Below are 26,564 nucleotides of genomic sequence, written 5' to 3' on the forward strand. Positions count from 1 at the left end.
GTATGTCAGTGTTCTGTCAGCCAATACAAAATGGATGACATTCTATATTTGGATTATAACATACTTATTAATGTTACTTTCCAAGTAATTTCCACTAGATGCCACAATACCTTACACACTTCACCCGCCTTTAAAGGTTACCAAGGTGTGCATTAAGCACTTATTATGCTCATTAAAGCATAATAAGTAAATAAAATGTGCATTAAATGCACAGCAATCTCACGTAAAATGCATAACAATATATTGTCTGACTTTTTCCCTGACAATATATTCGGTAGATGTGCAGTGTGAACATCTCTGTTATTCTGTGAGTTGTTATTTATATATTTCTTACGTTTTCAGCCTGTTTTGTCTATCACTTTAGGATGAGTTGAAGGTGAGGGTTAAGGAGATGTTAGGCTTTGGCTTACGAGACGTTTAAGTTAATGGTGGTTATGTTTAGGATTTAGGAGAGTTTATGGTTGAAGTATGGGGTGTAGGAGAAGTTTAGGTTAGGGTAGGTTAGGCGGAGACTAGCTTTATGCTTGTGGAAGGAGGATAAATAACTTGCATAAACAAAGGCAGAGCATTAAGTATAGGGAGGGGAAGACTATGTTAGGAAGAATGAATGTAATCCTAATAACATCACAGGGGGAAAAGCAATAAAATGCACCCCACATTACTGGGTAAATTGGAGAATGTACCAAACGATGATGTCTATTCATTATATTCGGTTTTGCTCCATAAAATACAGAAGGCAGTGCTGACCTAAGCGCCATTATTTGCTAGTGATTACCGTTCTGCATCTGTGTCAATGAACAAATGCTGAGTAAGAATGGGTAACAGGTTGGAAACGTTCTGGTCTTATCCATGGATGTTATCTATTCTGTTACTGTGTGTTGTCCATCGAACAAGTTTTGCAGAAAACTAAGTTCACACTTTTGAATCAGTTTTATACAGTGAAATTAAACAGGCCAGGTCAGAAGGAATTATTTACATTATTATATAATTAATAATTATACTACATTTACCTTTATGACAGATCTAGCCTGTCGTCAAATGTGTTGTGTAATACATTACACGACAACCCTAGGCCATCACTGTAAATAAGAACTTGTTCTTAATGATCTGCCTGGTTAAATAAAGGTTTGATAAAATAAAGAATTAAAAAGGTACAGTGAATAACAGTGACACATCTTTGTAATCATATTAAAGGGGACATATTATACCACCAGGTGTGAGTGTGATTAGCCGTTACAAGCCGTTTTGAAAATGTGCCGCTTCTGACATCACAGGTGGGCGTGTCCACCTAGATGTGTGCTGGATAGATCAGTCTACCAGCCTACCCAGTGGACTGTAACAAATGAAGCTCATCTGTCCAGCACACATCGTCAGATGCGGGACATTTTTAAAACGGTTTGTAATGGCTAATCACACTCACACCTGGTGGTATAATATGTCCCCTTTAAGCAGGGTTGTGCTTTTCTTTCATTAGTGAAGGGGAGGGATACGTTTAGTATATTTCATACCTTTCTGTGTTCTGTAGCTCTTGGTTTTCCCATTCAACAGGCCTTCATTGCTTGTTCTAAACTCTGCCCACCTTTAGCTGTAATATAACTAATCTACGAAGAGCATGGCAACCACTGTGGCTGATTGAGTTCATGTCCTGAACGGGAGCACAGCAATCAGAAAGGCTAGCTTCTCAGTTTTCAAGCATTAAGCATTGAACTAGCGGCCTAGCTATCGGATTGGCTACCTAACTAGTACATTCACTCCCAGGGCTTCCATGTGCATGCGTGTATGTGGAGTCAGTGCTGAATTAGTTGTTGGAGGAGGGGGCAGTGGGGGTGTTTTGTATTCTTTCACAAGAGCTAGAGCGTACATCTGCAACTTAATCTCTACAAAGGCCACCGGGATAAGCACACGCAATCATCTTATTGGGGTTGGTCTATGTACTCACGCACCAGCACACACAAACACCCACGAACACGGGCGCACACACGCACGCATGCAGGCACACGCACACAAACACACACACACACACACACAACTTAATACGTATTAAGTCAAACATGTGACCTTGGGGAGTGAACGTGTGGGTTCATCGTGAGCATTAATATTTTACATTGTTCCATAATTATAAGTCTGATTAAAGCCGGCCAATGTGATGAATGCCTTTGAGTGAGACTTGAATTAAATATACATTTAAGTGCTTGTATGAGACCTCATTAGGAATTTCTTTCACCAAAATCCATCTGCTTGTTAATTGCAAATAGCCATTTAATTGGACAGTGAGGGCATGTAGACAATATAACAGCACTTCCCTGCTAAGTCGTTATTCTAAGACAGTAGATAAGTAGTGTGTGTATATGTCTGTGTGTGTGTGTGTGTGTGCAGTAACTATCTGATCTTTATTTCGATGTCCAATGAGTCATAAGCATCAACCACACACGATAGCATGCACAGTGACACACACACACACACACACACACACACACACACACACACACACACAAACGATCACAAACTCAGTGAGAGAGAGCGAGAGAGAGAGAGAGAGAGAGCAAGAGCAGGAGCGAGAGTGAGAGAGAGAGAGCAAGAGCGAGAGCGAGAGTGAGAGAGAGAGCGAGAGTGAGAGAGAGAGCGATACACATTATCTGTACTGCTTTAGAAAACACCAGGGCCCAGACAGCGGGAGGTCCAAAGAGAGACGGAGCCGGGATGGGGGGTGATAGAGAGAAACCAGGACAGGCGCCGCCGCCGCCGCCGCCGCCGCCGTCCGTTTGATACACGAGGTGAGCCGGGGTCACGGAGGTGTTACAGCGGCAGAGATGGGGAGGGGTAAGGCTGGGGTCAGTGCCTAGCTGTCAATCAAACTCCACCCTGGACACTTGCCTTGGGGCTCACCGGCCGATCAACGGCTAATGACGAATTTACCGTCACTTTGTTGTTAAAAACAGCTCATCCATCAACGTCGTCCACTAGATGGTCACGGTGGAAACGTGAGTGAAGAGAGGTTTAAGTTCCGAGGCGATGAGGTCTCCGTACATAAGGAAGTGAGCGCCCAGTCACACGGAAAGAGTCCTAAGTCAGCGCCTTAAGGACGAGGCGGGCGGAAATAACAAGCACATTGGGGTGTGATAAAGCACAGCTTGTGCAGAGTTTCTTTACCACCTCCCTGCCTCTCGGCCTCTTACTGCAGATGTTCAAAGGAAACGGTGCTGTTAAATGTAAAAACATTCTGCTGAGTAACCCAACATGCTCAGGGTGGGGGGGGGGGGGCGACTTTGTTGAGTTTGAGTTTGTTTTTCACAGCAGTGGGGGTCTAAGGGCCCAAAGGTTACAGGCTTTAGATCCAGAGAAAATCTTTCTGTTAAAAATCTTTCTTGTCTAATCTGTTCTTTGTTAAATGTGTTACTGCCCTTTTAACATTAACTGAACTATTCAGCTGACCTTTAACCCCCGATGCGGTCTGTAGGTTAGCAATCCAGCCTCTGTGGAATTGCAGTTTGAGTTGCAAGTTAACTTTTACATAATCCAACCTAAATACATACAGTATTAATTAGACCAACTATTCTCGAGAAGTATCAAGACGTAAGCACATAAACGTTCTCCCAGTTACCCGTGAGAGTAGCAATGTCGTCTTCAAGCTTTTAACAGTTAACATCTTACACATTATGGTATGAATCTTATCTTTCGGCCGCTAGTCTGAGAGTCTACGGCGTTGGGTACCGGCGGCAAAACAGGAAGGGGAAACAGAATCCGCCCTGCGTGTTTATGGTGTGGGTAAAGTGAGCCGGCGGGCCGAGCGCGGGCCCATAATACCCTGATCGCTCTCCATTGTGGCGCTAAAGACCTGTTTTGTGTGCCGTGACAATGGCCTCAGATTAGGTTGGACACTCCTCAGCGCCGCCGCCACCCCCCCGGGGGCGACAGGACCATGGGAGTCAGCTGTCATGTCAACGGCCAATCAATTCATAATGAGTCGCCGAAACCTAAGAGCCAACGCAGCTATGGTGGCCCCTAGAGCTGTCTGCTGCTATTGGGACAACCACACGCGATAGCACGCACAGTGAGACACACACACATACCCACACACACACATCCACAAATAACCACACAATAGCATGCGTAGACACACACGCACACACACACACACACACACACACTCACAATAGCACGCACTCTTAGACACACAAACATACATACACATACCTTTATAACAGCATGCTCAAACACACACCCACACTGTCACGAGAGCGAACACACACACACACACACACACACACACACACACACACACACAAGTATGTAGAGCAGACACACACACACACCCACACACATAAATGGTACACGACACCTTCAACAATGCATCATTGAGCCAGACTGACAGTGTAGCATTCCCAGGGAGGAGATGATAGAGGAGCCGTCTACAGGTGGCCCGCATGTGCACTGTGCGTTTGTCACTCTGAGTGTGTGTGTGTGTGTGTGTGTGTGTGTGTGTTCACTCTTGTGAGCGTGTGTGTGTTCGCTCTTGTGAGGGTGTATGAGTGTGTGAGTGTGTGTGTGTGTGTGTGTTCGCTCTTGTGAGCGTGTGTGTGTGTGTGTGTGTTCGCTCTTGTGAGGGTGTGTGCGTGTGTGTGTGTGTGTGTGTGTGTGTGTGTGTGTGTGCGTGCGTGTGTGTGGTCAGCAATCCAAAGGGCCGTACTGTGCCAGACAGTGTAATCAATCATGGGGGTTTGTGGGTAGCGGGCCCAGTTCAGCCGAGGTGAGGCCCGGTCACGTGAGGTCCTGTCCCCCCCCACCGCCCCCCACCCCTCACCCGCCCCCCCGCCCCCCCCTGAGGGGAGGCGACGACGGCCTGGCTAGAATAAGTTTGCATGGTTTGCAGTGGCCGCTAATGAAGCGTTTTCCCTGTGGTGAGGAGGCCATTAGGAAACACTTCTGTGTTCTTTTTCGGTTTGATAGGACATCGCTTGCAGTTGACGTGTTAGTGCCGTCGTCAGCGTGATCTAATGCACACTTTTTCTTAAATAAATGATTCCAATCAAAAAGTAACTTCTTTGACTTCTCTTTCAACGACTTTAATTAACGGGACATTGATTTATCTTTTTCCGATGCTTTCCGTTGGGGGAGACGACCGGCCCCTATGGGAGCTGACCGTCGACACATTATCAGTAGGTCATCAGGGTCAACGCAGATTCATGTATGGCTCTCAGTGTGCGTGTGTGTGTGTCTGTTTGTATATGTGTGTGTGTCTGTTTGTATGGCTGTGTATGTGTGTGTGTGTGTATGCATGTGTGTTAGTTTCTGTTTGAATGTGTGTGTGTGTGTGTGTGTATGTGTGTGTGTGTGTGTGTGTGTCTGTCTGTCTGATTGTGTGTGTGTGTGTGTGTGTGTGTGTGCGCGTGTGTGTGTGTGTATGGGGTGAAATCGAAGTCAAAACACTTGGAAAGATGCGCAGCAACATGTGTGTGCACGCATGGTTATGCATGTGTGTGTGCGTGCGTTGTTACGCGCAGATTGTATTTCACGCGTAACAAGAAGCTGCGTACGTATGAAGCAGCGTGCGCACGTCTGTCTGTCACTGTTTGACAAATGTTGTTACGCGTTCACACACACGTGCGGTCGCAGATTCTGATGCTGCGCGGCCGGAAGTTGATCTGCAGTGCGCGCACACTACGCGTAATATGAACGTGAACACGCTGCTTCATACGTATGCAGCTTCTTCTTACGTGTGACAGAGTTTGCGCACGTCGTGAACGTGCGCGTGAACGGGCGACTATTATAAGTCAATGAGGAAAGTACATCATACGTCAGGCGCTGTCTGCTGCACAGGCGTCAAAGCACGCGGGTGTGACACGTTCAGTTGATATGTGTGCACGTAATATGACACGATCCTGCCGGCATAGTGTGTGTGTGTGTGTGTGTGTGTGTGTGTGTGTGTGTGCGTGCGTGCGTGCGTGCCTGCGTGTGCGCTTGCCTGTGTGTGTGTGTGTGTGTGTGTGTGTGCGCGCTCCAACCTGGCCTGTGTGTGTGCCTGTTTGATTGTGTGTGTGCGCTTGCCTGCGTGCGTGCGTGTGCGTATGCGTGCGCGCGACCCACCCGGCCTGTCTGTGTGCGTGCGTGCGTGCGCGTGCGCTCCCCACCTGGCCTGTGCGCCTTGGGCGCCGCCATGTTGATGACGCGGCTGACGTCCTGGGGCTTGGGCGGCGAGGCGGTGAAGCGGCAGATGCCCGACTCGGAGGGCGTGCTGGACGCCACGCTGTCCGTGTAGTCGTTGGTGCCCGCCGTCATCTGCTCCGACGACGTGTCGGAGATGAAGCACTCGGTGATGGTGAACTTGGCGTGCCGCAGCTGCTCCTCCATCTTGGCGTGCTCGTAGGCGCGCGCCAGCTCCTCGTAGGTGGACGACGCACTCTCCGTGGACACCATGCTGCTCCGCGCGCGGTCTGGGGGGGCGCACACACGCACGCAGGCATAAACACACGCACGCACGCACGCAGGCATAAACACACGCACGCTCGCACGCAGGCATAAACACACACACGCACGCAAGCACGCATGCATAAACACACGCACGCACGCATAAACACACGCACGCACGCACGCAGGCATAAACACACGCACGCACGCACGCACACATGCATAAACATACGCACGCACGCATAAACACACGCACGCACGCAGGCATAAACACACGCACGCACGCACGCACACAGGCATAAACACATGCACAGAAGCACAACACAGCGACATGGTTAAGAAGCTACAAGTGTAAATTGAATGTCAGGTCGGTGTTTTGTAAGCACACTCACATGGACTGTTTGGTGACCTTAAGATGGAATGGATTTGAATAGGAATTGACAAACATTTGTATTATTTCTTACTTTAACTGCTCTGTGCGTTGCTATTCTATGCTTTTGTGTTGCTGTGCAACGCTATGATTCCTAATACTATTCTACATTCTATTATTCTACACCATGTTATGCTATACTGTACTATACCATACAAAGCTTTGCTATTATGCTCCATTATGCACGGTATGCTATACAATGTACTAAGATATCTATTATACTATTATATACAAAGTGCATCTACTGTACTGTAACTTACTAACCATGTTATCTAATACCAGGTGTTGCTATGCTACACTGTGCTGTACTGTACTATTCATTACCAGGTGTTGCTAGGCTACACTGTGCTGTACTGTACTATTCATTACCAGGTGTTGCTGTGCTACACTGTGCTGTACTGTACCATTCATTACCAGGTGTTGCTAGGCTACACTGTGCTGTACTGTACTATTCATTACCAGGTGTTGCTAGGCTACACTGTGCTGTACTGTACTATTCATTACCAGGTGTTGCTAGGCTACACTGTGCTGTACTGTACCATTCATTACCAGGTGTTGCTAGGCTACACTGTGCTGTACTGTACCATTCATTACCAGGTGTTGCTAGGCTACACTGTGCTGTGCTGTACTCTACTGTGCTGTGCCGGGCCTCTCACCCGTGTCCTGGGAGGGGCTGACGCTGTAGCTGTCGCTCTCCTTGTCCACGGAGCCGGTGGCGCGGGGCGTGGGCAGCCTCCAGTCGGTGGTCAGGGTGTGGGAGGAGCTGGTGGGGTGCGGGCGGTTCAGGGTCCACTGGCTGGCGTAGCGGCTCCGGGCCGCGGCAGGGCCGGCTTTGGCAGTGCGTCTGGCAGTGGGGTCTGGGGGGGGGGGTGTGGGCGGTCGGGGTCGGGGTGGGATGTAAAGGAGACAAAGGCGGCGGGGATGGTTACTACCCGTTCTCCTTGAGAGAATGGTAAATAGACTGCATTTATGTATATAGCGCTTTTATCCAAAGCTCTTTACAACATTGCCTGACATTCACCCATGCATGCACACATTCACACACCGACGGCGGCGGCAACCCCCGCGAGGCGACAGCCAGCTCGCCGGGAGCCGTCAGGGTGAGGGCGTCTCGCTCAGGGACGCCTCGACACCGGAGCCGGGGATCAAACTCGCAACATTGCGGTTACCAGCCGACCCGCTCTACCTCCTGAGCTACTGCCGCCCGAGTATCAGAACGCTCAGGAGGAGACAACGCGGATGCTGGATGCTCAAGCCTTGAGGAAGGGCCTGATTCAGAATGTAAAGAATAAAGGAGAGCTACGCTCTGTGGATGTATGACAGCAGAATAATGCTGTTTTTCATCTGTGTTACAGGAAGGCCAAGACAATTTCAGCCCGAAAATATAGACTTTAATTCTGTTTATGAGTGTGTGTGTGTGTGTGTGTGTGTGTTTGTGCGTTCACATTTGCGTAGCTCCTCAAACTACTACCACAATAACAAAGCCGTAAACACTGAATCCATAAATCCATAAACCAGAAATAAAACTGCTTAAGATGCATATTTATTGGTCATTGGTGCCCACCAGTAATTTGGCAGCCGGGCGCCTGGTCCCAAACAACCCCATCGCCAAGTCTGCCATCCCGCCGTATATTTACTTCCTGATCAACATTAAGGTCCGACGGCAGCGCCATGTAATAGTCACAAAGGTAACATCCGTCTGAGGTTTGCCCGTACCCGGGATGAAACAGCCTGGTGTTCAATGCAGGGCCCAGACACCCTGATGGGCTCCGCACGGCTGGGCCCCTATAAGAATGGGGCCCATTGGAGGGCCGCTTGATTGGATGTGGGCAGGGGAAGAATGCGTCTGGTAACCGTAGTAGGTCAGAGAGGAGTGCTTCCACCAGATTAAAAAACATGGAGACGGAGATGGAGAGGGAGATGGAGAGGTGGAGAGGTGGACGGGTGGTGGACGGGGGGGGGGGGGGGTGAGTTTGAGTTTGAACAGCAGGGGTTGGGGAGGGCAAGGGCTGAGTCAGCAAATTGGATTCAAGCCCCGCTGGCCGTGTGGAATGAGTCGATCGCGCACGCGTGTGTGTGTGTGTGTGTGTGCCTGTGTGTGTAGGTAAGCAGCCCTCTGTGTGTATATGTGTGTGAACACTTGCACCTGAACGTGTTTGCTTTTGCTGCATGTGCTTTCACACACTGCTTGTGCAAATGCTGCATGTGTGTGTGTGTGTGTATGCTCCTGAATGGCAGTGTTCCTCCAAGCCATAGTGTGTGTGTGTGTGTGTGTGTGTGTATTAGTGTGTGTCTATGTGTGTGTGTGTGTGTGTGTGTGTGTGTGCATTAGTGTGTGTCTGTGTGTGAGTGTGTGTGTGTGTGTGTGTGTGTGTGTGTGTGTGTGTGTGTGTGTGCATTAGTGTGTGTCTATGTGTGTGTGTGTGTGTGTGTGTGTGTGTGTGTGTATCTATGTGTGTGTGTGTGCATTAGTGTGTGTCTATGTGTGTGTGTGTGCATTAGTGTGTGTCTGTGTGTGAGTGTGTGTGTGTGTGTGCATTAGTGTGTGTCTATGTGTGTGTGTGTGTGTGTGTGTGTGTGTGTGTGTGTGCATTAGTGTGTGTCTATGTGTGTGTGTGTGTGTGTGTGTGTGTGTGTGTGTGTGTGTATTAGTGTGTGTCTATGTGTCTGGGCTTCGGGTGACCAGTCGGACGAGGCCGGTGAGGTGAGGAGGTGTCAGGAGGCGAGCAGCGTGATCACTAGTCTTCATCAGTGCTGCTCCACTGAAGCCTAAACACTGTGAAGCCGTTTAGGGCCGGGGCCCCGCGGGCCCCCAGTAAAGCTGACCAATACGGGGTTCTGAGGCGGCCGTCCGATGGGCAGGTCGATACGGGTAAAGGACGAGGCAGGGCGGAGGGACGACCGGCCTGACGTGTGATTTAGATAAATGACCCCCCCCCCCCCCCCCCCGTGGCTGGAGTTTTATTTTGAAGTGCCCAGAGGGGTCGTTCTCCCGCTCACTACAGCCTCCAAGTGATCTGCACACTTTACGGTCAGGAGGTAAAAAGAAAAAAAAACAGATTGATCGGGAGAAAAAGGAAGACATGCGTTTAATTGCAGCTTCCTTATCGCAAGCTTATGGAGCGGCAGAGGTGACATACACGTGATTATTTTATTCTAATCGCGCACACTTTTTTTAAATCAATTGTTCATATCATAAAGCGCACTCGGCCGGATACAACCTAAGTATCTTAAACAGCGTTTAGTAACCAACACCTGCGCGTTGATTTCAAATCAATGTGCAGGTGTTGGCTCTTTGTAACTCAATGTCAATGTCTGCCTTCCATCCATCAACCTATTAACACATTCTCTCTTCCATTGACCGTTCAGACACATGTCATTATGGATTAGTAGCACCTGGACCACAACCAGACATAGCAAGTGGTACAGTGTTAGTAGTTAGTATAAAAAGTAGGAAGTAAGCTTTGGGCACTGACGGTGATGGTGCGACTCACTGGTTCCTGGCCTGGCGTCGGACACATCCACCAGGGGCCCCGTGGCCTGGGACAGGGACTGGTAGTGGACCGTGTGGGTCACCGTGGAGGACTTCTGCTTATTGGTCTCGCCAAAATCATTGTCGGTTAACAGCACTGTGGACCGGTCGTCTGGAAGACAGGGAGGAGGGAGGGAGGGAGACAGGCAGAGAGAGAGACAAGGAGGCAGATAGAGGTACAGAGAGAGAGGTAGACAGAAAGGGAGAGAGAGAGAGAGGGAGAGAGAGAGAGAGAGAGAGAGAGAGAGAGAGAGAGAGAGAGAGACAGAGAGAGACAGGGAGGCAGAGAGATAGAGAGACAGGCAGATAGACAGAGAGGAGAGAGAAAGAGAGAGAGAGAGAGAGAGAGAGAGAGAGAGAGAGAGAGAGAGAGAGAGAGGGAGAGAGAGAGAGATCAAAGCTAAGCATTGTGACCGTTCACGTCGCGGCGTGACTGCGTGTTGCAACTGACCGAATTGTTAATTTCAAAAAAGCCCTTGAAGTCAAAGGAGTTCATAACAACACGGTTCCCAGCGGCGCACGGGGAGGGCGGGCGGCCGTCTCCTCACCGATTGTCTCCATTGTGTCTCTCTCCTCGATGAGCAGCTGCGCCCGGGGGATGTCGATGTGCATTCGTAACGTCTGCTGCTGCTTGTTCACCGTGTCGGGGGTCCGGGTATTCTTACTGGAGGGATCAACAGGAAGAGCCTATTGAGTTCAAGGTTGTTGTTGTTGTTGTATTTCTGTATTTCGGCGTGGCCGCATTGCGCGGAGAAAATCGGAACTCAAATCCGATTTCTCAGCAAACATTTGCACAGAGTTGTTCCAGAAGGGCCACAGGGATAGTGTGTCTGGTCTGTGGCGATGTGCACAGCTGCATTGTACGTTGCTTTTTATTGCTTAAAGGGGTAGATTTTTGGCAAACGTACCTCATCAGCATTTCTGCCAGGCTTTTGGCATCTGTGAAGTCAGCAAAGAGTTAGTAAGGGTGGTAAATAAAAGTAATGGGAGTTGACAAGCTCGCTGCAAAAAAAATATATCAAGCAAACAAGGAACTAATCAGACTCTCTCTCTCACGCACACATACTCTCTCCCTCACACACACACACACACACACACACAAACATTCTCTCTCTCTCTCTATTTGAAGTTTTCTCTTAATTAAAAGAGTAAAGTCAATGCATCTAATTTCTGCTTCGCTCACTTTAATTGGTGCAGCTCTACTTTAGCTTTACAGCATCTTAATTGCATGGCGTTCTAACTATGTCAGCCCACCACTATGTGTATGTGTTGATGTGCTGGTAAGTGTGTAGTTAAGTGTACAGATGCATGCATTCATTGCATGCTACTCTTGTGTGCCTATTTCATTATTTATATATTAGTTAATTTATTTACTATGAGACACATTGATCAAAGCACCAAATCGACCTGACCGCTCACTGAACATTTACAGCTGGTGACAGCTCATCTCAACACACCCACGTCCACGACAGGCGTGTCAAAGCGACCGACCTCTGAGTCTCTTGAGCCTCTGCTCCCTCCTCCTCCTCTTCAGGACCATCAGCATGATGAAGGCCAGCACCACCACCACCAAGATGGACGTGATGGTCACCACCATCTTCAGGCCCCCACTCCCAGACATGTTGTCCGAGACGGGGTCCCCCGTGTTCAGCAGTGGGGGGATGGTACCTAGGGAGAGGGGGGAGAGGACATGACGCAATGGAATGAGAACTACACCTCCCAGCCTTTCAACGGCACATTGGTCGGTTGGTTGAAATAGAGGCCAGTGAGCGGTGCGCTGGGGCTAGTGCGCTAAACGTGAAGGTAGTATGCCTTGTAGGGATCACAGGTTTGATTCCCACTTATGGTCCTATGCAACACGTCAATCCTCTCTTCTCCAACCAACCTTGCTATCATTCTACCCTGTCCGTAAAGACCACAAAGAGCACATAGTGACTCTGGTGGATGTCAAGCAAATGAGGCCTTAGTATGTAAGTCCACTGTATTTACATGGTATTCAGTATTTAGTGTGATGCTTTGGTCCGACTAGCAGCGAATCTGAGATACATGTACATCAAGGAGCAGGTTGGGTTCAGGCCTCTTGCTCAAGGACACCTACCGGTCGACTGTGGACATTGGGCTCCAAACACAAGACCTCAAACACCCTCACCCTCACCATCCTGTCCCCTTACCAGAAGAATAGAATACATAGAATAGAATAGAATAGAACACCCCTAGAATAGATACACATGCGTGAGCTAAATGCAGCAAACACGTGTCCGTGTTCATACTTCCGGATTTCACATATATATACAACTTAATAAAACACAGTTACAATACATTGGAATACTAACAAACAACTCTCTTGTGTTAATGTCTATCTAACGCCTGCGACTGGTCAACTTATTTGGTCACCTCACCGCATAGCGCTACTCTGTCACGAAGAGCTCAGGTCAGCTGCAGCCTGACGCTGAATGCTGATTGGCGGAGGGGGACGGGGAGGGGGGCTAGGATGGGCCGAGCGAGGCACCAGGTGGAGGGGAGGCCGGCTGTACTCTATAAGTCTCCCGGGCGTTCCCTCTGCAGCTGAGGTAGGACAGCGTGGAGCAGCCACCAAAACTGACTACAACCTCCACTCACAGATGGTTTCATTGCGCACACACACACACACACACACACACACATGTGTAAACGCATGAACACACATGCACACAGACCAGACCCACGTGCACACACACACATACACGCACGCACGCACGCACGCACACATGCACGAACGCTATGGGGTGAAATTGAAGTCAAAACACTTGGAAAGATGCGCAGCAACGTGTGTGTGCACGCATGGTTACTTTGTTATGCATGCGTGTGTGCGTGTGTTGTTACGCGCAGATTGTATTTCACGCATAACAAGAAGCTGCGTATGTATGAAGCAGCGTGCGCACGTCTGTCTGTCACTGTTTGGCAAATGTTGTTACGTGTTCACACACACATGCGGTCGCAGAATCGCAGATTCTGATGCTGCGCGGCCGGAAGTTGATCTTCAGTGCGTGCACACTACGCTTAATATGAACGTGTAGTGTAGTTGGCCTTTTCATTTTAGTCAACCAGGGGAGGCGGCAGTGACAACTACACAGAACAACTACACTACACGTTCATGTAACGCGTAGTGTGCACACCGTGCAGATCAACTTCTGGCTGCGCAGCATCAGAATCTGCGACCTACATTTGTCAAACAGTGACAGGCAGACGTGCGCACGCTGCTTCATACGTACGCAGCTTCTTGTTACGCGTGACAGAATTTGCGCACGTCGTTTCCGCGTACGTGTGAGCACCTGACAAAAATGTTCAATTATCTTCATGCAAGCGTTAATGCGTGCGTTCGCTAAAAAACGCATGAATGTTACACGTAGTCACTACGCGTAGTGTGATTACCGGCGTGCAGCAGTCATCAGGGTGAACGTGCGCGTGAACGGGGGACTATTATAAGTCAATGAGGAAACTACATTAAACGTTACACGCTGTCTGCTGCACAGGCGTCAAAGCACGCGGGTGTGACACGTTCAGTTGATATGTGCGCACGTAATATGACACGATCCTGCCGGCATACGCACGCACGCACGCACGCACACACGCACGCACGCACGCACACACACACACGCACACACACACTCACTCACATGAGTACAAAATGTACACAGACGTCCCCCCTGGAGCACATAGCCCTCAAGTGGTACAAATCTTCCGGAAGAGACTGAATAGAGCACGCCGTACTACATCAGAGCCTCGCTGTTCCCCTCCAGGGGCCCCGCACGGTCCCTCAGAGAAACCCCGCCGGTCCCCGCAGTAAATACACGCCGTGCCTGGCGGGGAGACGTCTTCACACGCTATACACGCACACACACACACACCGCGTCTCCGAACACTGTCAGTGCACACTGACAGACTGGGTGAATTGTTATTCCCGGCAGCGAACATTAAACTGAGGAAAAGTCGGTGAAGGATTTTTGCTGATAGAGTCTTCTCCTCAATATCGCTGGGTACAAAGCGCTGCCGGAATGTTGGAAGCAGGGTTCGATACGACACCACAAGGGTTAAAAGTCGCACAGATGCTCTCTGTTTGTTTAAGTGGTCAATCTACCGTGAAACCATCCCCTGTCCTCCCTATAGGAGGACCTTCCATCATCAAAGTTCAACTTGGTACTTCTTGACCAAAAATCATTGTATACAATTCTACAAAAAACAAACCAAGCCTCCAGTTGTGATTATGCTTATTGTAAAACGGTGATTGAAACCCCTAACATCCACTAACTGAGTAATCCCTTTTCCCCTCCCATTCCCCCGATCCCGCCCTCCCGTATGATTGGCGCAGGGCGTCGGCCAATCGCATGGAGCCTTACTTCCGTCCGGGTTGAGCGTGGCGAAGGTGATCCTCTTCTCGGCCGAGCCGGCGCTGTTGGTCACCTTCATCTGCAGCTCGTACCAGGTGGCCTCCAGCAGGTCGTACAGGATGTAGCTCTTGGTGAGCGAGGTGCGCTGCGCCGTGGTCCACGTGGCCGAGTCCACCGCGCGGTACTCCAGGATGAAGGACGTGATTGGGCAGCCGCCGTTGTTCCAGCCAATCAGGTTGAGCCGGACCCTGGTGGAGTTGATGCTGGTGAAGAGCTCGTGTTCTTTGGCAAACTGGGGTTCTGGTGGGAGGAGGGAGATGGGAGGTCAGGCAACAGCAGGAGAAACACACATTTTGAATGGTGTAATGAGAGGGAGCAGAAAAAAGACGGAGATTCTGAAGATAAAAATACCCCAAAGAACACATTTTCCTCTCTGCTCCCTTCCTCCCTAGGTTTCTCCACCATTGAGTAATGTTGCATTTCACGCATCTGTGATTGACAGGCAAGAAGGCTTCCCTGAACCATTTAGGGAAGAGATGGCGCCCTGATTGGTCAGTTATGAGCCAGTAGTGGTCTGAAATTGAAATAGTCTCATACAGAAGCAGTCAAGTAAACTACAAACACGAAACAGCACGGTTCACTAATAGCTGCCGGATCACTAGGCCATTTCCAGCAATTACACTTGAATAATGGCCTTTCATGTAAAATGGAATAGAAATGTTTTCTGAATGATGTAGAATGTGTTTAATTATGAAACGAATCCTATTGATTCAATGAACATATATGAGATACGACAACAAAGTGTCTAAACAACCTTAGAAATAAACTTCAAACCTTCCGGTGGGATTAAGCTTTAATGGGGGGTAGTGTGTCATCTGAATAACATTGAGAGAGGGTGTGGCGTTCATTACCTTTCCCATGAGTCTTGGCCTCGATGATCTCACTGATCCTCCCCGGCCCCACGGCATTCTGGGCCGTGAGCGTGAACTTGTACCAGGTGCCACACTTGAGGTTCTCAAGGCGGTACGAACGCTCGCTGGGGCTGATGGGAAAGCTGCCCCACTGCTCACTGTTGTCCTCAGAGTACTGCAGGATGTAACCTGCAGGGGGCGGGGGTCAAGGGACAACAGTCAGAGGTCAAGGGATAAAGGTCAGAGGGAAGTGGAGAGAGAAAGGGGGCGAGAGAGAGAGGAAGAAAGAGAGAGACTGAGAGAGTGAGAGAAAGAGAGAGATCATGCAGATACTGAATGATACAGAAATATTACTCTAATTTGGGCATTTTATTTTTCCAAATCAAAAATGTAACAATATCATTCAAATAAAAGCTGAGGTTATGTAAGTAGACGTCATTTATACAATAACTGTATACAGAACTGGTTCACTGATGCACTTGGAAGTCCCTCTGTCCTATCGTGGGAGATTACATTCATGAACTTTGAAACAAAGTTTGCATCTGGTGAAGTTTATGTCCGGTGATGGATGATGCTTGAGGCCGACAAAAGGGGGGCGTCCCCTCCACCGGGGAGGGACGTGGGCCCTCCGCAGCTACTCTGGGAGGGAGCACACGCGTTGTGGCCGACGATTAGCTACAATGATAAATCGCCCGCGCATCTTTGATTGTGCCGCTGTGATCGGTTCCCTGTTGAAGATGGAGCACTTTAATCTTCCGCTCTAACACATCTAATCATCGCCGTTACTTTTTAATCCTTCCGACCGGCCACTTTTCCGAGTTGTATGGGAGGAGAGCCCTGAACGGTCACACGGGATGATGAAATAACACCGGGAATTTGGATTAAACGCTAGTGTTTGACATGAGGTCAGATTGTCATTAATGACAAAAGTGAAGGGGAGGGTTGTTAGAGAATCCAACAATCTGTGTAATCCTGCGTGTGAGTGTGTGTGTGTGTGTGTGTGTGTGTCATACTAACCTCTAATGGAGCTCCCTCCATTGTCCCCCGGTATCCAGGACAGCGTGATGGATGTAGTGGTTGTCTTGGTAACAGTAAGGCGTGGCTGGTCAGGGGGAACTGTGGAGAGGAGTTGATGACTGTGTGAGATTACCAGTCTCTAATGACTCTGAAGATATTCGACAGAGCTTTCAAAACTTCTTCTTTGTTCTTGGCGATTCTTAACAGTATTGTCTTTAAGACTCTAATATTTTTCTTGAATCCAAAATAATAGATTATTACAAGATCATGTGTCACATGCAGGTAGTCTTTCTAATTTAACTTTCTTATCCACTTATCATGGTACCATCGCACAACTGTACTTTTCTAATTGCACTCTTTTATGGCAAGGGAACTGTGCTTTTATTTGTGCTGTGCTGTATTTACGTTCTTATTCATTCAGTAATTTAGCAGACACTTTTCTTTAAACTTTAACATGACTTTCAGGTGAGTCTAAGAACAATCTATGCGTATCTATATTGATATTGAATATTTCTTAACTACAAAAATTAAAATTGTGTACGACTACGAGTTTCTATAAAGGTTTTAATTCAATTAGAAATGTTAGAATTGTTGTTACTGTAACGACTTGTAATGATCCAATGGGACTCATGAAAGACAGCAGTGGTGACTATCAGAATTTGAGAGTGTGTGGCGTCAGAACTTACTAATAGTCCAATCACATGAACCAGCTATAAATACAAATACAAATAATCTCCCTAGCTATAAGACTTAACAAAGCGTCTCGTGACATGAGCTCATCCTACCTTGAACCTGCAGGTTAAGCGTGATTTCATCTGAGCCCCAATTGTTGCTGGCCACACAGCTGTAGTTCCCAGAATCCTCAGCTTTCACAGTGCGAATGATGAAGCTACCGTTGCCATGGACGCTCCTACGTCCGTCCACCAGGACTGGACTAGGTGTCCCATTCGTGCTGGGCGAGGAAGACAAGAGAAAGGAATATGACTTCACTGGACCAAGCAAACACAACCACACACAAACAAGGACACACGTGGAATCTGTAAGAGCTGTGTTCCCCGAGGTTCACAGTCTCCATTTCAACTCCCAACACACAGGTCTACAACTCAGCGGGAGGAAGAGGGAAACCACAGCAAATGGGAAATTCCATGAATAAATATCCCATAACCCGTGGTGATGAATTAAACACACGCTGACGATATCACACTGTAACGTAGGTAACCGCCTCGCTCCCTTACTTTCCCTTGAGCCACTTGATGGTGGGAGGGGGGTCTCCCACGGCCTTACAGGGGAGGACGATATCCTTCATCCAGGGTGTGGTCACTGTACCGTTGAAGGTCAGGATCCGGGCCGGAGCTGAGGGGCATCCCAGAGGTACGTTAACGCACATGAAGCATGCAGACATGTCCACATGTCCACATGAATACACTCACCCACCACACAAATATATATTACACACACACACACACATGCACATACACACATTGAGGCCAAGGGGGGATTTAGCCATCAGTCCTACCCCACAGAGAAATCTACATTTCCTTTATAATCACATCAGTTATAAACCCACAAGTCCAAAAGACTTTGTCACGATGTGACAGGTCATATAGTCACACAGGCCCGCTGGGGAAGACGTTTACCAAGGTATGCATTTGTGAGGACACCATTTGTCATATAACCGTATTACTCCTGAATGGAAACTGAAATGTGATATGAAAAAGAAGGATTACCTTTGGCCAGGGGCTCCACCGTGATCTTCTCGCTGTTGTTGCCGTGGCCGGCAGCGGTCACAGCCACCACCCAGATGCTGTACTGCCTGTTGCGGGCCAGGTTAGGGATTCTGTAGAAATAGACGTCCGGAGAGGCCTCAAACTCGCTCATCACCTAGGGAGGCACAGACGATACGTGGGGTTAACAAATTAAGAGGTGAAAGAATGACAGCAGCAGTGTGACACACATCGTCAAATCAATGCATTGATTTTGAACGCACAAACTCAACTGAAGCATCTTAAACATCCCCATAAAATGAGCAACCATGTGCAGTAGGACCTTCAGCGTGGTTTGCTCTTTCTCTACATTGACCTATACAAGAATCTCAACAGAATCTCCAATCTCAATCTCTTTGAAGGTGCTCCACTACCATCAAAGCGCTGCAGAGCGAGCGCTTGATCTAACTGCAAGAGCAGTAACCCCTGGGGTTAACAGAGAGCAGTAACACCTGGGGTTAACAAAGAGCGGTACGCACCATGGGGTGGAGGTTGGAGCAGAACACGATGTACTTCCTGATGATGCCGTTGAGCTTCAGCGGCGGGAGCCAGGACACGAACACCACGGAGCTGGTGGAGGCAGCGGCCTTCACCCCGGCAGGGGGTCCAGGAACTGAAGGGACCAATTAAAAAAATCAATCAACCAACCAATCAATCAATAGTTGGTGCGGATGCATTTTAGGCGTTGGCCCTCTGTGGTATAATGGACTCACTCCACACATTATACTATTTTGACCTTCTTGTACGATTATTGTTTTGATTGTATCCAAAATGATTAAATATTGATTGTCAGCTTTGTATTGTGTGAGTTCAATCTGGTCGTGGGTCAGCTGGCAGATCGGCCGTCCCACCAGCTGACCTGTCTTACCGAACACATTTCCACGACCTGTTTTAAGTTCTCTTGGTCAAAATGGCGTCATGCGTCGGGTCCATCAGTGATCTCACCGTATGAACACATTCACATCTTACCGTCCTCTTTGGTGCGGACGTAGATCTGCTCGCTGCGGACCCCGTCCCCGGCCCGGGTGAAGGCCAGCACCTGGATGCTGTAGTTGGTGTACTTCTCTAGGTAGTCCAGCTCCAGAGAGGGCTGGGCCGTGGTCACGTTGCGGATCTCGCCCAGCTCTGAGGAGGGGGAGAGCGACAAGGACGTTGTAGTCATACAATAAGATCAGTGCAATACAACGGTGGGTCAATTTGTATATAGCCATCCGTTTAATTGTGGCATTTTGAGTTTCAACAAAGACGATATCTCCTGTTACCCGTTTCAGTACAGAAGTACAAAATAGTACAAAATGGCGACCTCTTTGTCGTCATAATTGCCTTTATTTATTACTGAGCAGGTGTTGAGGCTGTTAACAGTGCATTTCTCACTCCCCCTCGTTAGCTGGGCTCATATATCTCCTCCCCTCTCCACTATTCATCTCTCCTTTCCTCTGCTCCTCTGTTCCTCTCTCCCTCTCTGTCCTTGTCTATCTGGCTCACCAGTGTGACACTCAGCATTGGGCCGCCCGTTCAGAGTTATTGCCTGGGTGAATTATGGATGATGTAGATGGGGGTTGAATCAATCCTATGGGGGCTATGGGGGACGACCCATAGAGAAAGAGAGACATATACCAAATTCAAATCTCATATATTGTTGAAATAGTGTCTCCAAAATAACGTAACGGTTTTTCAGCGATTTGCATCCGTTGATGCAACAGATTCGGTACAAATAGCAACCAATCACTATTGCACGATAAGGTATAAGATGTTGTATATGATACTGTGTGTGTGTGTGTGTGTGTGTGTGTGTGTGTGTGTGTGTGGGTCCAAATGCAATACTGGTACAGCAAACGAAAATGTATTATATATTAAGTGAACACTTTCAGAAGAACATGGCGTTGGTCATTTCTGATTAAATGTGCATTTTTGGCTCTGGGGCTTTTCCTTCAGAGATTAGATATGTATTTTACCAAGTCATGCATAACCGGAATGCAATAAAGTGAACCACAATCCAGAGAGCTACAGGGCTGAAGGGCTGGTACCCACTGAGCCTTGGTACTGCAGTACCCCCTAGTGGATAAGATGGGGATAACCAAACAAGAACTAACAAATGGAGCTCAAGCGTCAATTCTTGAGATAAATCATGGTGATGGTTTAGTATAACAAATGTGTTGTTTAAAACAAGTCAGTGTGTGTTTGTGTGTATGTGTGTGTGTCTGTGTGCATGCGTGTGTGCATGCATATGTGTGTCTGTACATATGTGCGTGTGTGTGTGTGTCTGTACATACATGTGTGTGTGCGTGAGTGTGTAGTTGTGTGCACGTGCATGTGTCTATATGAGTGTGTGCACGTGCATGTGTCTATATGTGTATGTGTGTGTGTGTGTGTGTGTGTATGTGTGTGTGTGCGTGTGTGTGTGCGTTTCTGTGTGTGCGTGCGTGTGCATGCGCATGTGCGTGTGCGTGTGTGTGTGTGTGTGTGTGCGTGTGTGTGTGTGCGTGCATGTGCGTGTGTGGACTGTACCTCCATCTGGCAGGTTGGCCCAGTAGATGACCCGGTAGCCCTGCAGGTTGCCGTTGAGGGCCTCCCGGGGAAGGGTCATCCAGGACAGGGAGATGACCTCGGGGGACTTGGCCACGGCCAGCACATTCTCGGGGGGCCGGGAGGGCACTGCCAGGGGAACAGGTGCACATACACACAGGCATTGTTTGGGTGGTGCCCTGATGATATACTGAGGAGTGTAGAGTGGGGAGTATGTATAGGGTTCATGGTGGAAGGCGATTCTGAAATTCGTAAATGCAATGTCTGAAGCCTAAGAATAATTTCTATCAAAACTAATTTCTCACTAAAATAAGGGTATTTTCGCAAATTGTGAAAAAACAAACGGGAATTGGCTAACAAATAGAAACGGTACATAGACAGGTCCTTCATTCGTGTACATGAATTCTATGTAACAACACTACCATCTACTGGACATACAGAGTATAGCGTTTTTAGATTTTCTTGGTCTAATGTCATTTATCCGATGCCCAGAGGATGTTATTCTTATCACAGAAATGACTTTCTTCACACATTGTACTAGATTCAATAAAGTATTATACAAATCATATTCTAAAACCTCGGGCCACATTGTCCCACTCACACAATGCCACTAGCCTGATGTTATTTAATACAATACACAATGTCCTCACTGATGTAAGCACGGATATCAAACCCTGCTTCACAGTAATGAACATCTCCGTTAAGTGTACTAATATCGCCTCATGGAGTGAAGAATCCCGTCCATGCCACTGTTTTCTTTCCATGGTTGATCCAGACTCTTATCATCCCTCTAGTGGTCACACACCAATAAAACACCTCTTTAAAATAAAAAGCCAATGTCCTCACCGTCCTCCAGGGTCTTGGTGACCACCTGCTGGGAGGAGGGCCCCGTGCCGGCCCGGTTGGCCGCCTGCACCACCACGCTGTACTGGGTGAACTTCTTGAGGTTGTCCAGCAGGATGCTCTCCATGGTGTCCCCGGTGGTGTCCATGCTGATGATGGTGAACTGGTGGTTGCCCCCGGGGCTGTACTCCCTGTAGCCCACCTGGTAGCCCCGGATCACGCCGTTCTGCAGGTGTCTCGGCGGAGGCTGCAGAGCGCGTTGTTTTAAGAAGAGGTTTATTTAATTGAATACTTCTATAGGCTTGTTATTATTGGTGTTTAATGTATAAGCATATCGGACTACTACACGATAGGGGGTTGTACATTGCAACATTCAATCGCAATGGCAGGCCTCCATTTTGGAAGCATAGGAGAATGGGGATGTAAATCACGTTGGTGGTAACGTTGTTTTAGTAATTTGTTCAGTAATTAATTGATAATTATGTGGAGACATTGTCGGGTTTGAAACTGCCGTAGTGTTTTTGATCTGTGAAAAATGTTCATTATCCTAGGGTTCTGTATAACTACGTTGATTGAGGATTGTATAGTATAACACCTCTCTTTGATCTTCTCCATAAGGTGCAGTATCACCAGCAAAAACTCCCCTTGTTGCATTGTGGGGATTACATCTACCAGCCCTATTGCTCTCACACACTGGATGGTTATGCATGTCTGTGGACTACCGTACCTTCCAGCTAACTTTGATGCTCTGCGGGGAGGTGGGCTCCAGAAGGACGTCCTGTGGGGGGCCGTCAGGGGCTGGAGACCAAGCATAACATTCAGCATTATTGATGTATCACGAGGAGACAACATCAAGAGTTCCCACTTCCTGTTTGACAAAGTGAAAGTCCTTTCAAAGATTTCCCCTCATCTGTATATACTGACATCAGCTACAATTAATGTGTCAGCAGCACAGAGGCGGAGAAAACACTTGTTCTTCCACAGCAAAATACCACGCAATAGCACCACTAGATGGTGCTAATGTGTCACAAATATTTTGCAGCGGGCACTTACAATTATTCAAATTATAACTATCAAATTCTTTGACAAAAATACAAAAGCCAGCTGCTCTCCTTGACTCTACTTGTATTTGACTCTTTGGAATATACAGAAGTATATAAGGAGAAGAAGAAAGGAAATGTCAGAAATGGTCAGAAATGTCCATGTGAGAATGATAGCACTTTTACAATGTTGGTTGTCTGGGCTGAATGTCTCACTGCAGACTAACCTGCTTCGTCTGTGGTGATGGTCAGCTCGTTGCTGGGGTTACTGTTTCCGATGATGTTCTTGGCGACCATGCGGATGTTGTAGGTGGAGGAGGGGTGCAGGTCGATAATGGTGGCCTGGTTGAGCTGGGGCGACACGTCTTTGGTAACCTGTGCTGATAGCCATGATGCTGGAAGGAGAATACATTACATCAGTAGATTTTCTTAGCTAAGTAGCATAACATGCATGTCTTTGGATATAGGAGGAAACATATGTAGACGTGTTGAACATGCAAACCGCATACAGAAAGGCCCCATTGAATTACTTCTTGCTCATTGTTAATACTCTGTATAATACTCTGTGTAATACTCTGGATTGCATTTACATAGAACATAAAGTGGTGCTGGATTATTCCTGGCTTACCTGATTTGTTCTTGCACTCGATGTCATATCCTGTGATTGGGCTGTTACCGTCGAAGCCCATAGTCCAGCGGAGAGCGATGGTCCGATCTCTGACCTCTCGGATCTCCACCTCAGGGGGGTCCGGTGGTTCTGCATGAGGGGCGAGGGAGAGAGAGAGAGCAGAAGTGATAGATACAGAGAGAGAGAGAGAGAGAGAGAGAGAGAGAGAGAGAGAGATCCAGCAGTATTAGGATGTCATCATGTCTATTGGGTGATTTCCCAGGTGAGAGATTGTTGGAACACATACTGTGCGGCAGAATAAACAACCACATTAATCCAATATCAAACCTATGACCACGAGAATGAATACAAGACATCAGAGGGACTCTCTGGACATGTGTACCTTCCTAAATGCCAAGACCCAGGGACCAGCCCACTATAGAGGCAAGTACCATGGTGCTCTCCGTAGTGGACCAGCGCTGTAAGACTGGCCTTACCTTGCACTGTGAGCTGGATGATGCCCCGGTCCTCTCCGAAGGAGTTGATTGCATGGCAGGAGAAGAATCCGGAGTCCTCCCGGACTGTAGGCATGATCTAACAAACCAAGAGACACACATGCAGGGCATTATGGGATATGAGACATTAAAGTCAAAAATCACAAAATTAAATCATTCATCCTCTTCTCAATACTCTGATGCTGATGAAAATCATTCTGAAATGCTAAAAATATGATTATCCTCTCGCCGACACTAGATCTTTATTTGTGTCACATTGCTGCTTCATTCAGATTTATAAACTAAAAAGGTCTTGGTGCGGTCGCTTAACCGGAAAGACTATTTTAACCCAAATCATAAAACAGAACAGCACGTTTGCATGTTCTCCAACGCCAGGACAAACAGGACTGCACAAACCGGCCTTTGTTTTAGATATGTTCTGTGGACTTCTTTGTCTTTATGAACAGCACATTGATGGGACTGGAGAGAATAATGTGCAGAAAGATAGAGTGAATGACATGTAGCATTACACCACAGGCAGGAGTTGAACTGGGTTGCTGCGACGTGTGCTCAGCCAACTGGTTAGCGAACTAGCACTTGCTTTAGCCGCCAAGCTTCCCGGACTGGCTGTTTGCCCAAGGAGAACCAAGCACCCTTTATCAATGCTTCTTCCTGGGACGGGGCTGCCTGCGACCCTGTACACTTCCCCCCTGGTCTAGGTTGTCTTTGCATTAAAGGGGTGAAATGATACCTCCAGGTGTGAGTGTGATTAGACATTACAAGCCATGTGGAAATCTGGCCTTTCCTGTGTTGAATGACATCACGTGGGAGTGTCCGCCTAGATTTGGTGGACAAATGTTGCTTACATGTCCGTCATACATCTAGGTGGACACGCCCACATGTGATGTCACTAAAACACCGATCTTCAAACGTCCTGTAATGGCTAATCACACACACACAGCTGACATAATATCACCCCTTTAACACTTGGTGTCAAACGAACGCGCGACGCCCCCCCCCCCCCCCCCCGCGATGGACTTTAAAGCGAGGCTCGGAGAGAAGCGGGCAGACCCACCACCAGTGTGGAGATGACCTCGTCGGCCACCTCCTTGACGGTGACCACGTAGCGGCTGGTCTCGGGGTTGATGATACGCTCCTCCTTCTCCCAGCGCACCATGATGGGCTTCTCGCCGTGCGCCGTGCAGCTCATCTTCTTCTCCTCGCCCTGCGTGGCCAGCGTGGTGTTGGGGTACGACGTGATCATGGCCGGGACTGGGGAGAGAGAACCAAGCGTTAGCGATAGGGCGTGTGATCGCACGCGTCGTCTCGCCATCTTCATTGTGAAGACGTTTGGTTTCATGCACAGGCTTGGTTTGTGTGTTGTTCGAACAGTTTGTTGTTCAAACTCCAATGTCCCCTCTCTGGACACCATGATGCCCTAACCACCAGCGGATGGTGGTTAGGGCATCTTGCTCAGGGATGGGCATCTTGCTCAGAGAGCTGACATTTGGGGTTCGAATCCGGAAACTTGCGACTGGGGGGGTGGGGGGTCCAACCGCATGAACCGTGAGACTATCCTGATCAAGATGACCTTTGCATAAATCAATAAATCCACATCAAGATATTTGAATCAATTCAACACACTATGCTGAATAGTCCAATTGGTCACCAAGAAAATCTTGATTTAAGGCCTACCTAACAATACGTATGTATTGTATATTTAAATGCAAATCCCAGGCAATTCAACTGGGTAGGACCACACACAACCAGGACAATAAACAATAATATTCAATATTGCCCCAAGCTTTTTTCCATATAGTCGTTGGCTTCGACTGCCTTGTCTCTGTACATCTGCTCTGACTTGTAACATCAGTGCTATTAAAACACCACGGTTAGTTGATAGCCAGTTGAGAGAGTTTTCATGTCGTCATGTTGTTTTATGTTGTATTTTACCGTGTGCTGTGCTGCCCTTTGGGCCAGGTCACTATTAACATCAATGTGTTGCAAGCTGGATAAATGAAGGATTAATAAAGTATACTACTTCAACTTGTATTGAAACCAGGTTGACTCATCGCCCCACTGTGAGACACAAACACAGACAGCAGTCGCGGGTGCACCTGCCTCATCCCTCAGTTTGGTCCTCAACACGGACCACAACCGTCTACACTGTTGTGTTATAGTGATTGTGTGATTGTGTTTGTGTGTGCGTGTGTGCATTCATGCATGCCTGCATGTTTGTGTCCACATTTTGTCCGCCCCAAATCCCTCCAAATATAGATCCATATCACGCACACTAGACATAATCTCATTTAAAACCAGGTATCAGTCCAGCAGTGTGTCCTGCATGTCCCAGCCCTGCAGCAACGACAGCAGCAGCAGCTTCCTCCTCCTCCTCCCTCTCACTATAGGACAGTGCAGCGTGGGATTCTGCTCCCCAGAGAGCCCAGGTGAAGCCCTCCTGGAATACACCAGTCTGCTGCCACCGCCACTGGCACACTTGAATGGCGGTGCCTGCAGGTGAATCCCTCCCCTACTCCCACACCCCCCCGCTGCCCGCTTTACTCTTGTGAGTCGTGAGAAGACGGTTGCGTTCAGAGGCAGACATGGGGGCAGAGAAGGGGGGGATGGG

The 26,564-nt window shown here is 48.2% G+C and overlaps 1 protein-coding gene across 1 annotated transcript in view; it reads right to left on the minus strand.

Moving 5' to 3' along the window:
• Positions 1–5,795: 5,795 nt before the first annotated feature.
• dscamb (Down syndrome cell adhesion molecule b) overlaps positions 5,796–26,564 on the minus strand; it is a gene marked incomplete at both ends in the record, with an annotated part of 66,306 nt that continues 45,537 nt past the window's right edge. Inside the window, 22 exons of the mRNA XM_084466334.1 lie at positions 5,796–5,809; positions 6,129–6,431; positions 7,492–7,692; positions 10,330–10,479; positions 10,916–11,031; positions 11,276–11,306; positions 11,859–12,035; positions 14,744–15,034; positions 15,646–15,834; positions 16,663–16,761; positions 17,448–17,614; positions 17,898–18,015; positions 18,390–18,543; positions 18,905–19,038; positions 19,395–19,550; positions 20,934–21,080; positions 21,798–22,041; positions 22,522–22,592; positions 23,062–23,229; positions 23,463–23,591; positions 23,939–24,035; positions 25,011–25,207. Coding sequence (XP_084322460.1) covers positions 5,796–5,809; positions 6,129–6,431; positions 7,492–7,692; positions 10,330–10,479; positions 10,916–11,031; positions 11,276–11,306; positions 11,859–12,035; positions 14,744–15,034; positions 15,646–15,834; positions 16,663–16,761; positions 17,448–17,614; positions 17,898–18,015; positions 18,390–18,543; positions 18,905–19,038; positions 19,395–19,550; positions 20,934–21,080; positions 21,798–22,041; positions 22,522–22,592; positions 23,062–23,229; positions 23,463–23,591; positions 23,939–24,035; positions 25,011–25,207 — 3,353 coding nt within the window. The remainder of the gene's footprint in view (positions 5,810–6,128; positions 6,432–7,491; positions 7,693–10,329; positions 10,480–10,915; positions 11,032–11,275; positions 11,307–11,858; positions 12,036–14,743; positions 15,035–15,645; positions 15,835–16,662; positions 16,762–17,447; positions 17,615–17,897; positions 18,016–18,389; positions 18,544–18,904; positions 19,039–19,394; positions 19,551–20,933; positions 21,081–21,797; positions 22,042–22,521; positions 22,593–23,061; positions 23,230–23,462; positions 23,592–23,938; positions 24,036–25,010; positions 25,208–26,564) is intronic.

The sequence above is a fragment of the Micromesistius poutassou genome (assembly GCF_964030765.1).
Source record: "Micromesistius poutassou genome assembly, chromosome: 4".
NCBI classification, from domain to species: domain Eukaryota; kingdom Metazoa; phylum Chordata; class Actinopteri; order Gadiformes; family Gadidae; genus Micromesistius; species Micromesistius poutassou.